The sequence below is a fragment of the Spermophilus citellus genome, assembly GCF_964194105.1.
Source record: "Spermophilus citellus genome assembly, chromosome: 8".
NCBI classification, from domain to species: domain Eukaryota; kingdom Metazoa; phylum Chordata; class Mammalia; order Rodentia; family Sciuridae; genus Spermophilus; species Spermophilus citellus.
In genome coordinates this window covers 105,768,228-105,783,084 of record NC_138189.1, presented here as the reverse complement: position 1 = coordinate 105,783,084, position 14,857 = coordinate 105,768,228, and the positions used below count along the sequence as shown (strand labels likewise).

Here is a 14,857-nt window from a genome sequence, read left to right as displayed (position 1 = left end):
ACAGTTCTCCTGCCTCAGCCTCTCCAGTAGCTGGGATAATAGGTGTGTACTTTAATACTAAGCCTCAAGGACAAGTTGTCAGCTTTGCTTGTCTATGGGAAAACAATAAGGTTAACAGAAAGTAAATCCCAGCATTGCTTAACATTGTAAATGAGGATATAATGTCTGTCCATCTCTAGGCAATAAGTAACCCTACATTGCTTTTTAGTGGGTATTTCCATCTCTTCATTAGCTCTGAACTTAGAGTAGGTAGAATAATATGGCAACAAAAGTCATTTTTTTAATGAATCCTTTCTGAGTCTTTCTTAAAGTGCTTTTCCTCATTCAAAGGACACTATAAAATAAGCAAAAGGAAAATAAAAAAATCTCTCCTCTGACCTCATAGAAAGTAATCTGCAGCTTACTTAGGACACATTACTTTACAGCTACATGACTACTAGAGTTATTATAGTCATCTATAATATTACTTAGTCTCCCTGAATAATGTAGTAATGACAAGCTTCATGTGTTTTTTAAAAATAATTCTTAGAATTACATGTAATAGGAACAGAATGAATATTTATTGAATGCCATGGTTAACAATGGTTGATTGAAAATATCATTATGTGTAATTATCAGAGGATCATACTAAATTGTAGGCACTAAGCAGATAGGTTACACTGGGAAGCTGAAGTTTGACTTTCCCATATACTTTAGAGAATGAGCTAAATTTCTCAGGTTAAGCATCATTAAACATAGCTACTACTGCATACAACCTTTATACTTTTTGTTAGCAGTGGGGGGTGTACAGGAGATTGAACTCAGCAGCACTCGACCACTGAGCCACATCTGCAGCCCTATTTATTTATTTTTTTCTAATTTAGAGACAGGGTCTCACTGAGTTGCTTAGTGCCTCACTTTCCTGAGGCTGGCTTTGAACTCATGCTCCTCCTGCCTCAGCCTCTTGAGCACATTTATTCTATTGAATGAAACAAAAGAACATGTCTGCAGACCTTGATCCATCATTTCCATATAACTACAATATTTTTTGTTTGTATTTATATAATGTTAAAACATCATATCTATGTGTAGTTGCTTGTAATTACATTTTATTTATTCCTAATCCCTCAAAAAAGACTTTACATATAATAATCATCAATATTTATAATCTTAATAGTAACCTGTGAAGTAAATGATTAAAAGGTAATTTTTAAGAAAATTAAGGCTAGATGCTAAAATGAAAGAAAATATCAAATCTGAGAACTATTAGCTACCTATTAGCTCATATTTATAGAAGGGAATCAGTATTAGGAATTCTTTGGTCTATAATTCTATATTGACTTCTAGTTATAATAATTTTTATCAAATTGTACTTAATACTTTTAGGGTAAATTGGGATAAGAACAATGCATACTTCAAATATTAAAAGTGAGTAATCTTAAATTCCTAGTCTTCAAAGACAATGTTATTATAGAATGATTATTTATTAGGATCTTGAAAGCACATATAAAAGAAATATGGAATTATTAGGAGACTTCAGAATGCAGCAAAATCAAATTACATGAGCATGAAAAAGAAATGAGCTATCAAGTCACTAAAAAACATGAATGAAATGTAAATGTGTATTACTAAGTTAAAGAAGTCAATCTGAAAAGTCTACGTATAATTTCAACCTTATGATATTCTGGAAAGAGCTATACAAGAGACACTGAAAACGAGTAGTTTCCAGGGGTCACGGGAGAGAGATGAATGATCAGAGTACCTAGGACTTTTAGGATAGTAACAATATTTTGTACAATACTCTAACAGTGGATATGTGTCCTTGTGTATTTGTCCAAACCCAAAAAATACACACCAGTAGGGATTCCTAATATAAACTAATACTGTGATAATACTGTGCAATTCATTCAACTGAAATGATTGTACCGCTCTGGTTCAGGATAGTGATAAAATGGGAAGGCCATGCAGAAGTGGAGACACAAGGCATATGGGAGATCTGTACCTTATGTCAATTTTGCTATGAACCTAAAATTTCTTTTAAAAATAAAAGACATAGGGAAGTTAAATAATTTTTATTGGTTAGAGATCAAAATTGTAGTAATCAAAAAATAATAAATAAAAATACCAAGTATAGTATTAACCTCTGGTGATGGGAACAAAATGGAGTTAAAGGGGTAGAAGAGGCCCTCTGGGTTATTATATATGCCCTGTAGCTTGTTCTCAACATTGCTTGCACAGATGTATACATTTGCAGAAGTTCATAAGATTTGTACATTATACTATGTGAGAGTTAAACCTGTATAAAAAATAGTAGAGGGGCTGGGGATATAGCTCAGTTGGTAGAGTACTTGCACAAAGCCCTGGGTTCAATCCCCAACACCACAAAAACAAACAAACAAATAAATAAATAAATCGAATGAGAGGTGAAAAAAATGTACTTAAAATACACATTATTTTTTAATAATTTACTTGTCAATTTTTGGATGAATATTTCACAAATTCTGCATCTTAATGTGTTTTATGACAAATACACAAGTCAAAAGAAGTGTTTAATCTGAAAAATTAATAGAATTTCCAACCCATGTATAGTGTATGAATAGGATATTCCCTCTTAATAAACTTACTAGTTCATCCTTTAGGGGAATATGAATCTGGATTAGATTTAGCCACAACATGTTATCAGAAGTTTGAGCATAAAGAAATGATCAGGACTTTTCTTGTAACAGTCTGTTTTCTTTCTCATCTGCTTATTCAAATTGATGGTTTGTCTCTTATGTTTTAGAAGAACTAGTTTACACAGCTCAAAAAATTCAAATGAACTAAATTTTTATTCCATTCAAAACCAATTATAGTTAGAGCTAACATTCTGTCAAATAAAACTCTTTTAAACAAAATGAAGGATGCTTCAGTTCCTACTTAAAAGAGACTGACAATCTGGCAACCTCCCAATTCCCCTTCATCTTTTGACCTCTCCTTAGTCAACCCAGGAGCAGTGAGGAAAGGTTCTCAGAATTGTATCAGCCCTCTCTGCTGGAAGCTCTGCTTTTCTGTTTTGTCTTTCCTTGTTTTCCTTAGTGCCCTGACAATGGATAAGATAAAAACATGGCAATGAGAGGAAAAAAGAGAGCTGATAATCCAAATGACTCATTTATGTATGAGTTATATTATCTAGAAGTAGATAACAATTAAAAGTTAAAATCATAATAATTTGTTTCAATTTTTTTTTGAAAAAGGGAGGTGGAAGGAAGGCTAATTTAAGACATTTTCTGTGAAAACAGTATTAGAATTGCTTATAATTTTTCCTGATTTTTTTAAAAAATCACATAATCCTTTAGGCTTATTTTACATTTTTATTTTACATACAGCAAAGGTGACCAGGATTGAGGACCTATGATTTATCATTTGTTTAAGTACCAGGTAAGGTGTTGGAAAAATCCCCCCAAAATTAAAATTTCAAAACAGGAAGACTCAACCTTACTATTGTGACCTGCCCTATCATTTCCAATTTCTGTTACTCAATCAGGCAAAATGTATTCAGGGTAAAACTAAGAGATGGTAAGACGTGAGCCATTCTTGGGGTGCGAACATTTTAAATTGCTAACTGTGGTTTACGCCAGTCAGTTTTGGATGCCAGAGCAAGACTTTGTCTAAAAGTATGGAGATGATGCTCTGATTCTGGGAGAAAGAGCACTCGCCACAGAAACAAACCAAGAACAGTGAGACCCGACAGAGGGCAATTCCACAGACTGTTCATTCGTTGGGGTTGGCTCCACCTCAGCAAAGAAGCACTCAGGCATGTCCTGTATGCTCATCTGGTCTGCATGTTGGGTTCTTTTAAACCCAAGTTCTCCTGAACATTTTTTGTTGTGTGTAATGTTTTCTCCCTCAACCATATCACTGTGCCCTCAAACTGATTAATTTACTTTCTCCCTTTCTTGGAAATTTTGCATATCAATGTACTCAGAGAAAAGAGTGTTTACTTACCTGGCATTTCTGATGTTTCGATTGAACTCTGATTCTCAGCTTTAAAGGAAAGGAAAAAAAAATCACTAAAAATTGAATGCTCAATATCATTACTGCTTTACAATTATTTCAGCTGGTAAATAGACATAGATCTTTCTCATTTGTATTCCATTTTTCTTAAATCACAAAATCATGAAGCTTCATGATTAGAGGAAGCCTTGGAGCAGGGGTCAACCAACATTTTTTTTTAAGTGTCAAATATTTTAGGCTTCATGGTCCATAAGTTCTCTGGTAACTACTCAGCTCTGCCTTTTTAACGTGAATGCAGCCACACATGATACTGAAAGAATGGGTATGGCTATGCTATGCTCCAATAAGACTTTATTTAGCAACACACGGCAGGGGCTAGATTTGGTGTATGGGCTATACTTTACTGAATCTTGTTTTCCAGCGTCTAGTACAACTTCAGATACCTTGGAGATAATACAGAGAATGACAGACACTTTGGAAGGCTTCTTGGATGGGGCTGCTGTGTGTTGCGATCCTACTAAAACATGATGTGTCTCATGACCTGGGGAAGGCGAAAGAAGGTTCAGATAGATAATTAGGGAATTCATTTGTGGTAAATATAGTCCAGGGACAACTTTCTGGAAGGAACTTAATTTAAGAAAACTATAGTCAAAGATCCCTTCTACAACTTTAAGTATATGGAGCATGAACAGGATTTGCCACATGGAAATGCAGAAAATAATTTTGAAACAAATAGAAGCCTAATAATGACACTTGAGAATATATCTACTTGCCTCTTTTGTAGAATCACTTGACTGTCTGTATCAGCACCTTAATTTCAACATGCTGCAACTAGAACTCTTGACTGGTATACACTCAAATACTCTCCTTCCCTCACTTTCTTGGATCAGTGTCTTCCAGTTGTACAAGGCAAAATATTAGTGGTTATTTTTGAGTCTCCTTTTGTTTTTTATGTTTTTGCTTTTAAATGTCTATCAGCTCTAACTTTAAAATACATTCCAAATTCAGAAGTGTCTCACCACCTGCTTTACTATCATTCATCCAGTACCCATATGTTTCTCTTCAGTACCCACAGTAACTGCCTAGAAAAATACTTAAAAGTTACAATTTGACTACTTCAATGATTACCTGTCCCTCTCCTTACTATGGTGGCAGAGTCTTTACAGGATGTGAGGAGCCCTTACTAGTTCCTCAATTCTTCAACCATTCAGTCCTCTAACACTGCTCCATTTGGGGCCTTAGTGGTAGTCGATCAAGGGCACCGGACTCTTCCCACGCCAGGTTTCTCCTCTGCTCCTTCCCTAGGCCTAGGTGTTTATTCAGACTGCACCTACTATTTTCTCCTTTCACAATTTCAGAGAAGTCTAATCAACCACCTTACCTAAACTGTGTCCAATCCTTTTCATATCAGTCCATCTATCTGCTTCATTTGCTCAACAGCACTTTCATTACTACAGTGACATTTATTTTATTTAAAAAAATTGTTTTATTGTCTACTGGGGACAGATTTTTCTTCTTGATAAAAGCAGTGATTCCAGTGCCCGTCACCCGGATGTGGCAGAGAAGGTCTCCAGGAGATAGAAAATAATGGACAAGACTAATTCTACCTACCCAAATTTAACTTTTAAGGTAAAATCGACACTTTATTTAGAATTTCCAGTTGGGTAACGGAGAGCTAACATTTTAAAGCAACTTTTATGATCACTTCCATATATTATTTGTTGATATTTATGAGAGCTATTGTTATGATTAAGATGTGGTCTCCCCCAAAAGCTCACATGGGAGACAATGCAAGAAAGTTTGGAGGAGATGTGATTGGGTTATAGCCTTAACCTAATTAGTCCCTGATGGGACTAATTCAGTGGTAACTGGAGGCAGGTGGGCTATAGAGGCAGGAAGAGGCTCATTGGAGGCGTGGCTACGATGTATATATTTTGTATCCGAGGGTGGAGTCTCTCTTTCTGCTTTCTGTGTAAGGTGCTTCCCTCTGCCTCACTCTTGCGCCATGATGTTCCATTGCGCCTCAAGCCTCCAGGAATGGAGCCTGCCTTCTATGGACTAAGACCTCTGAGACTGTGAGACCTCAAACTTTTTCTCCTCTAAAGTTGTTCTGGTCTTTTAGTCACAACATGGAAAAAGCTGACTAAACCAGCTATTGTTCCCATTTTAAAGATCTGAAGATGTTAGTTGAGATGCAATTACTTCCTCAAAGGCAGAACCAGGATTTTAATTCAGCCCTATTACTTCCAAATTCATCTTCTTTCACTAAAATAGATGGGTTTCCTTCTATTAAATTGTTCTAAATAAAAAGCTTATATAATTAATTCCATCTTTGATAACTAATTAAAATAATCTTGAATATGGCATAATGCTTCATTTGAAAGACAGCTAAAATATTTATTAGCTACTGGAGGATTAGCATATAAAGAAAATCAAAACCCTTTGTTCTTCTTATTAATACCAGGTCATAACCTTTCTTCCTGACAGAGCTGTTTGAGAATGAAAAATTATAAGCTTGCATAAGATTAAAATAAAATAAAATATATTCTTATTATGTACTTGAATTTTTTGGTCTTCAACATGCATAATAATTTTACAGGAACATAAAATATACAAGTAATATAACTGTCTTAAGACAGCTGAATCTTAAACTCCATATAAATTCAAAACTATTCTATTGAGTGTCCTAAAACGTGCATGTGTGTGTATGTATGTGTATGTATATCTATGTGCAATAAAGTATTATTTTATGAGAAAAAATTCTGCAAATCTCTAATATTTAATAAAGAATGGAAAATATACTATCTTCCCTTCCTACAGAAGGGAGATATTTTGAAGCAGATAAAGTATTTTCAAATGAATACAACTTTTTTCAAACTTGGACTCAGTTTGTGACTATAAAAGTTTAGTAGAGATGAATTCTATGAAATATGATTAAGTTGTGAAGATTAATTAAAAGTAAAGATGTTTGTAATTATTTCTAGTTTTTAATTACAATTTTTATGATATACATATGCCCTGAGAAAAGGCAAATCTTAGATCTGTAGAGAAAATGAGAAAAGTCAAGGAGTGAATGACTGTAGTGTGCTTCTGTGAACCATTCTCAAACTTAGATGGTTATTAAAGATCAAACATTAGCCAGGTGGTTGACCATTTAAAATGTATTTAAGTTTGATTTTTCTAAGATGGAAACTGAAGTCTTGTGAAATGCAAAAGAACTTTTAAATGCTGATCATATTAATCCAAGGCTAGAATTTACTCAAACATCTTTTAAATACAAAGCGTTAATACCAGTATAGCAAATAACTGAGTTAAATCATCTTATCTCATAAAGGCTACTGTATTTATAGCCAATAAATGAGAGTTACACATGGAACATGACATTATCATTAACAAATGCAAGATAAAGAATATATACAGCTATTCCTACATGTAATTCCTTATTGATTCACCAGGAAATAATTTATTAAGTTTTTTTTATGGCATTTACTGAGACACTGCATATCAGATTGTTTCTGATTTGGTTAAACCATGACATGCAACCAAGTCTTATGCTAAGATCCACTAAGATCCCTCTAGTATCTGCCCGCCTGGAATGATATGAACTAACTAAAGAGCATATAAGAATAGTTATGGTTAAGTCCTCAAATAAGTGACATCAATAAATGATGCAGTTCACAAAAGAAATATTGAGACTGAGTGGACAGTCAGATACTGTCTGGATTCCAAAGTCAAGAAGAATATCATTGTATGATATTATCTCTATAGTGATGTGATTGAAACGTTGAATTAAAAAGTTATTTCCTGTTCAGTTCTTTTACTTTACTGGGTTATTGCAATGAGAAGATTTCAAAATTTCAATTTTATGCACATATGTAGCATGTGCTTATATTGATTTATTTTTTAAGTAGGAATAAGCAAATTTCAGGCTCAGAGATTTTTGGCAAGTAACAAAATCTAGCTCGAATTTTATTTTGCTTATGTTATAGTGGTTTTTATGGTTACAGCTCTTTTATGCCAAGTGAAACTGGTTTTTCACTTAGGCAATTTCCTTTTCAAACAAAATCTAGAATTAAAAAGTGTGCCATTTAAGGAAAAATGCTAAATAAATAATAACTCAGGTGGTATACATCTCTGGCAACATTTTTGAAGTTATGGGAAATATTAAAGTAAAATATTATAGATGCCTTTGATGGATATGTAGGATTTGAATCAACAATTAGAGTGAAAATAAGAGTTGCACAAATGATGTGATAGGATGAGAAAAACAAAGACAAAACAAATCTGGCATAGCAGGCAATTAGAGAGAGGACCACCCTGGGTAGAATGGCAGGTTTGCATTCATGCATTCATTCAATCAATTGTCTTTTTAAAATTTATTTGATTAGTGTGTTACAGTTATGCATAATGGTAGAGTTCGTTTCAACATATTCGTAAGTACATATCACAGTTCCTTTCCAAACCCCAGCTCTTCCTCCTTCCTTCCCCATTATCCCCTGGCTCATTCCAATGGTTGTTTCTATTTATTGAACATCTACTTGTCAGGTGCATGATATCCCCAGTTAAAAGCTAGTTCTTTTCTAATTTATCTAGATAATTTTAATAAAATAGTTATGAGAACAAGTGTGAGAAGTAAAGAGTTAGAGACAAAGACAGGGTTTTAAATTTAATCTTGGCCAAATCAGTTTTTTTTCTAAACCTTGTTCCCTATTTGTGCAATTAGAATCATAGATACCAAATCTGCCTGACTTTTGTAAGGATTACTGTTCACAAAATAGTAGCTAAAATTTGTTTAAGGGTTTACTTGCCAGACACTGTTCTATGCTGCATCTCTTTCAATTTTGATAAGGATCCTGTGAGGGTGTAATCTCACTATAACTATTTGGCTGAGTAAATTGAGACTGAAAAGTTAAGTAAGCTGACCAAAGGCCACAGCACAAATGTATAATCATTTATACATTATATGAGTATAATCACTTATACTTTTTGAAAGTAAGAAATCTGTTTTCAGAATCATCATTCATAACCAATAAGCCAACTTTTTCTTAGTGTGATTGTGGAGACCAATTTTTATTTTTAAGGGTGTGGTAACTTGAAGAGCAAAAACTTGTGTGTAAGTCATTCTTGGTTTAGCCAGTAGCATATCTAAAAGGTGGCCTCAGTTATTGCAAAATTACCTGTTTTTGTATAGAAATAAACTCAATGTTAAACTAGGATCAATTATGCAGAACTGAAATTTAACAATATTAATTATGTATAAATGCTGGTAACTCCTGCTTAAATATTTACAAATATTACTCATTTTTACTTAACAAAAGCTAGATCTCCAAGTTTCAAGTCTGTAATATTGTATATGCTGTGCTAGCAGAAGCTCTGGCACAGTAAACTCCTGGAGTATCTCGTATCCAAGTATTTGTCTTAGTAGTGCTCTATATTGGAATTCTTCCCATCTCAATTTACAGTTTATCTATAATCTTATTCCACATTTTTCCCTCAGCCTAGGCAAAATTCACTAAAATTCATTTATAGCAATATTTCAGGATAGCATACCTACTCACATTTTCTGATTTCTACACTCAGGCACCTTTTGTGGATAATTTTACAATTGTTAATATGGCTTTATAAATGTTTGGCATTCTCAACATGTTTGTAAGTTCCTTTTGGACAGTACTTATGCATCCTAAATTTGGGTATTCTGTTATACTCTTTTTTATTCCCACTACATACGTTAGATTTTTAAATAGAATGTTTAAAAATTCAAAAATTTTAGATTTTATTTTACAGCCCAAACTCTTTGTTTATGTGATAGTCATCTAAAATTTGGACAATCATAAATAGAAAATAATTTAGGGGCCTGTGATATAGAACAGGTAATCTTGGCTTCTCAAATGAGTGGCACATTTCCATTGGATTAGTAAGAACACAAGACCAATATATTTCCCTGAGGTTCTGTGAGATTTCTGCTCTAAATAATCTAAATGTAAGAGTCACTTTTCTCTTTTAAATAGCATATATTTTTCTTTTTCTGCTTAGTGTGAGAATACCAGATAATTATCATCAAAGATATCAAAGTTTAAGTTTTTCCATAAAATAATATTCTCATTTTTATTATTGTTCCTTCACTCAGTGTTTTACACTGATTTAGAGAGTCAAGGTTGATCTTGTTTATCCTAGTAACACTCCTTATTCTGAAATCTCCCCTTTTCTGATATTACCATAGCCACTTTAGCTTTCTTTTAATTATTTTTATAAAGCAAAGTATACTTTTCCTCATCCTTTATTGTCTACTCATTTATATTTAAAGTGGGTTTTTTGGAATACTGCATATAGTTGGACCAACTTTTGATCTTATCTCACAATCAAAATTTTATAATAGAATGTTTAAGCCATTTCATTTTATGTGATTATCATTATAGTTGTTTTCAAACACATGATCCTGATGATTATTATTTTTTTTTAACTTACAATCTATTCTCCATTTTCTTTTCCCTCTCTTATTGTCTTTTTTTCAGTTAATTTTTTTCTTTTTCATATTTTTTATTGGTGCATTTTAGTTGTACATATTGATGGGATCTGTTGTTACATATTCATACATGCACACAAGATAACAATATAATTTGGGCAGTATCCCCTCCCTCCCTTCCTTACCTCCTTTTCTCTACTGATCTTTTTGGGTAATTTTAAAGATTGCATTTTATCTATATTATTCATCTTACAAAAGTATATTTTCCTTCCTCCCATGTTAGCATGTATGCTATTTTGTTTACATTTTACCTCTACATTTATTTTAAACCTTCAATACACTTTTGTTACTTTTTCATTAAATAATCCATTATCTTTTGAAAAGAGTAAAAATCAGATGAAAGTCTTTTCTCTTCATTCCTATATTTACGATTCCCAATGCTCTTCATCTGTTTATTTAGAACCAGATTTTCATCTGTTGATATTTTTCTCTTCCTAAATGTCTTTTCCGATAATGAATTTTCTCAACTTTAGTATATCTGAGAAACAGAATTCTAGGGTGACAGCTTTTTTCCTATCCACTTCTAAAGATGTTGCTTCTTTGTTTCTGGAATACATTGTTCCTGATGAGACTCTGCTGTCATTTTTATTATTGTTCCTTCAATTTGAGTGTCATTTTTTCCAACATCTTTCAAGATTTTTCTCTTTTATCTCTAGTTTTCCATGATTTGATTACCATGTGCTTTAGTGTGGTTTCCTTCCTGTTTCTTCAGTTTAGGGCCCAGGGCATTCTCTGAATCTTGGTTTTATAGTTTTTCTCACGTTTTAGGAAAAACTTCTGCAACATTTCTCTGTCTTCCTTTCTCACTTCTCTGTAACTTTAATTGCATGCATGTTGGGCACCTAGGATGCTCCACTTGCAGATGTTTTAGGTTTTTCCCCAGTCTGTCTTTTCTCTCTCTGACTTTTTTCCTTCTAATTCATCTGTTGGCCTACTGTATGGTGTTCATTAGCCTTACTAGTATATTTATTACTTCCTCCCTTCCTTCTGTTCTCTTTATTATTCATTTCTCCTAACTTCTTTAGATGGTTGTTGAGCTAATTAAGTTTGAACTCTTATTTTTCCTCCCTAATATGTAAATTTTACAGTTAATTATTTCACTATAGGACTAGCTTAAACGATATTACATAATTTTTAAAAAGTTAATTAAAACGTATTTATTTGTTTATGATACAGGATAGAATGATCATAATTAAGAATCCTTAGATATTTGAAAACAATTTGCTTTCTGTATTTGGAATGCACTGTTTCCCATTGGACCATTAGATAGGTTGGTTATTTAGGTGGATTCTGTATTTTATTACTCATTTGCTTGTTTTGCCAATTACTGAGACAGCTAAATATTCATTAGAATTGTGAGTTTGTCTTTTTGATTAAATTTTTTATATATATTTTCAAGCTATGTTATCATATACATAAATACTAATTTGCTTTCCTGGAAAATTTAGTATTTTGGTACTATGAAATTTTTCTATTTATTTTCATTTAGTATTTTGCCTTAACTTCTACCCTATCCCCCCATACTGAGCATACTGGGGATGTAACCCAGGGACGCATAACCACTGAGCCACATCTTCTGCCCCCCCCCCCCGTTTTTGTTTTTTTTTTTTGAGACAGAGTCTCGCTAAGTTCCTTAGGGCCTCAGTAATTCACTGAGACTGGCTTTGAATTTGTGATCCTCTTGCCTCAGCCTCCCAAGCAGTGAAATTAATATATCTTTGCCATTTGTATTTAATTAGGGTTTTTGGAATATATTTTTTGGAGTATATTTTCTTTTATCTTTGTAAAATCAAGTAGTGATATTAATATCTTTGTCTTTTTAGTTAATTAGTGTTTTGGAGTATGTTTTTTTGGGGGATATATTTTTGAAATATATATATATTTTTATCCCTGTAAAGTTAACTATTGTGTATCTTGAAAGTAGCATATTACAGGGTCATGTGTGTCTGTGTTTCTGCCAATCTTTTTCTTTTTTAATTTGAAGCATTCAGACCACTGGTAATTTTTTTATTTTTATAATAGCTTTATAATTATATATAGCAGTTGGGCTTATCCCAACAAACTCATACATGCACGGAATTCAACTTCATGATTTCTCCTTTTCCCTTCTTCCTCCCTTTCCTCTCTGTTCTCTTTCCTCTATTCTACTAGGCTTTCTTTTATGTTTATTTATTTATATTTGATTTGTTCTTTTTACTTATGCATAAAGATGAAACTCCCTGTGGTATATTTATATATGCACATAACATGATTTTAAAAATATATATATATACATACAGCAATATATATATATATATATACACACACACACACACACACACACACACACACACACACACATTGCTGTACAAAAAACATCTCTGGAACCTTTCATTGTTTATATCCATTGAACAATTCTCCTTTGCTGCATTTACCCAGCCCCTGGCATCTGCCATTCTACTTTTTATTTCTAAGAATTCAACTTAAAATCTAACTATTTTAGATGCCATATATAACTAAAATCATGCAATATTTGTATTTTTTGTAACTATGTTTGTTTTTATTTTACTTAATATCTTCAAGATTTACCCATGCATGTGGCAAGATTTCCTTCTGTCTTAAGGCTGCATAAAAATTTTCATTGTATGTATACCACATTTTCTTTATCTGTTAATCTGGTTCTGGACTTTCAATTTGTTTTCTCCTGTTGGCTGTTGTAGATAATACTGCAGTGAATGTGAGTTTGCAAATGTCTCTTCAAGACCCTGTTTTCTATCTTTTATATACATCTAGAAGTGGGATTACAGGATCATACGATAATTGTGTTTTTAATCTTTTGAGGAACTTTCATACTGTTTTTCTTCGGGGCTCCATCACTTTACATTGCTATCAGTCGTGCTCAGGGTTTCAATTTCTCCATATCCTGGTCAACAGTTGTTATGATTTTATTTACTTTTGATAGTGGTGAGTCTAATGGGTTGTTCTTTGTTGTTGGTGAGTTGTACTTGCTCTTTATATGGTCTAGATATTAACTCCTTATCACATATATTGCTTGCAAGTGTTTACTTCAATTCTACAGGTTACTTTTTCAGTCTATTAATCATTTCCTTTGCTGCACAGAAGGTTTTAAATTGTCATACTCCCATTTGTCTAGTTTTGCTTTGTTGCCTGTGTTTTGATATTTTATCTAAGAAATTATTACCAAATCGAATGTCATGAATATCTCTCTGTATAACATATAACTATTTCTCACAAACTAGAACAATGCCAGGTACACAGGTGACTTTCCAGAGATTTTAAGTGAATAAATTAATTCATCATGTCCATATTTATGTAACTATAACATCAGAGGTATGAATTAATGAGGATTTGTATCATAATTCTGTGACTTTAAGAATTTATATTCTATAACAGAACAAAAGAATTTAACAGGGGAAATATACATGACTCTGAAAGAATGGGAAAAGATTGGAGAAGAGTTTTGAGAACAAAATTCTTTTTGATCTGCACTCCACCTTTGTAGGGAGTGAAGCAGCAAACACCAGTCATTCTCATCTCTAAATCAAACCTGCATCTGCTCCAGTGTGGAGATGACATACCCATAATGCCTTCCTTTGACATTCACTACCCAAGGAACCATTTCCCAAAGGTTTAAGAGAGAGAAATCTTCAGCTGTTTGACCTTACTACATTGTTTTGTTCTCCATCCGTCTTTGTCCTGACTCCACTAATTTTGGATGTATATATATGAATGGTGGAAACAGAGTCAGGATCTGCTCACCAGCAATGTGGGAGGGGCCCTCTTTTCATCATTTGGTACATGAATATGTGGACAAACTCATAATATCATGTAATCCCCAAGCTGGGCAGAAAGCACCTTGAAGAACAAGAGACTTAGGAATGTCTCTCCAAGGGTGTAAGTGATTTGTTAGTTATCTAAAACAAATATCTAAAGGACTTAGTATAGAACTGGTTAATCAAATGACAAACTCAAAAGACAAATAATACATACCTTTATTTCATTATCTTGTTTTCCAGTGTATTTTGTTTTTTAAGAAAGAATGCCTTTGTGGATTTTTAACTATGTAGAAGAAGTCATTTCAAACTACATCTGGAAGCTAAGTAAATACAAGAATCCCCTGAGCTGGGATGTAGAGGAGGACATTTTACTTCATGAATCAAAGTCAAATGAAAGAGTCTTTAGTGACTCATGGGTGTAACCACATACTTCTGTATAAGTACTGATTTAATAAACCACAATCCTCGAGATATCTTCTTCATCATTAGTCACAGAAAGAATAGGTAAATATTTAGTACAAAGTACAAACTACTCGAGTTCAGTCTCTCAGAAGCTGCTCCACACTTTGTAGATACATCTCTAATT

At 33.1% G+C, this 14,857-nt stretch overlaps 1 protein-coding gene across 1 annotated transcript in view; it reads right to left on the bottom strand.

Annotated features, from left to right (window-relative positions):
* The window catches only part of EMCN (endomucin), a 111,648-nt gene that overhangs the window by 41,462 nt on the left and 55,329 nt on the right, over positions 1–14,857 (bottom strand). Inside the window, exon 5 of the mRNA XM_081303407.1 lies at positions 3,964–4,002. Coding sequence (XP_081159533.1) covers positions 3,964–4,002 — 39 coding nt within the window. The remainder of the gene's footprint in view (positions 1–3,963; positions 4,003–14,857) is intronic.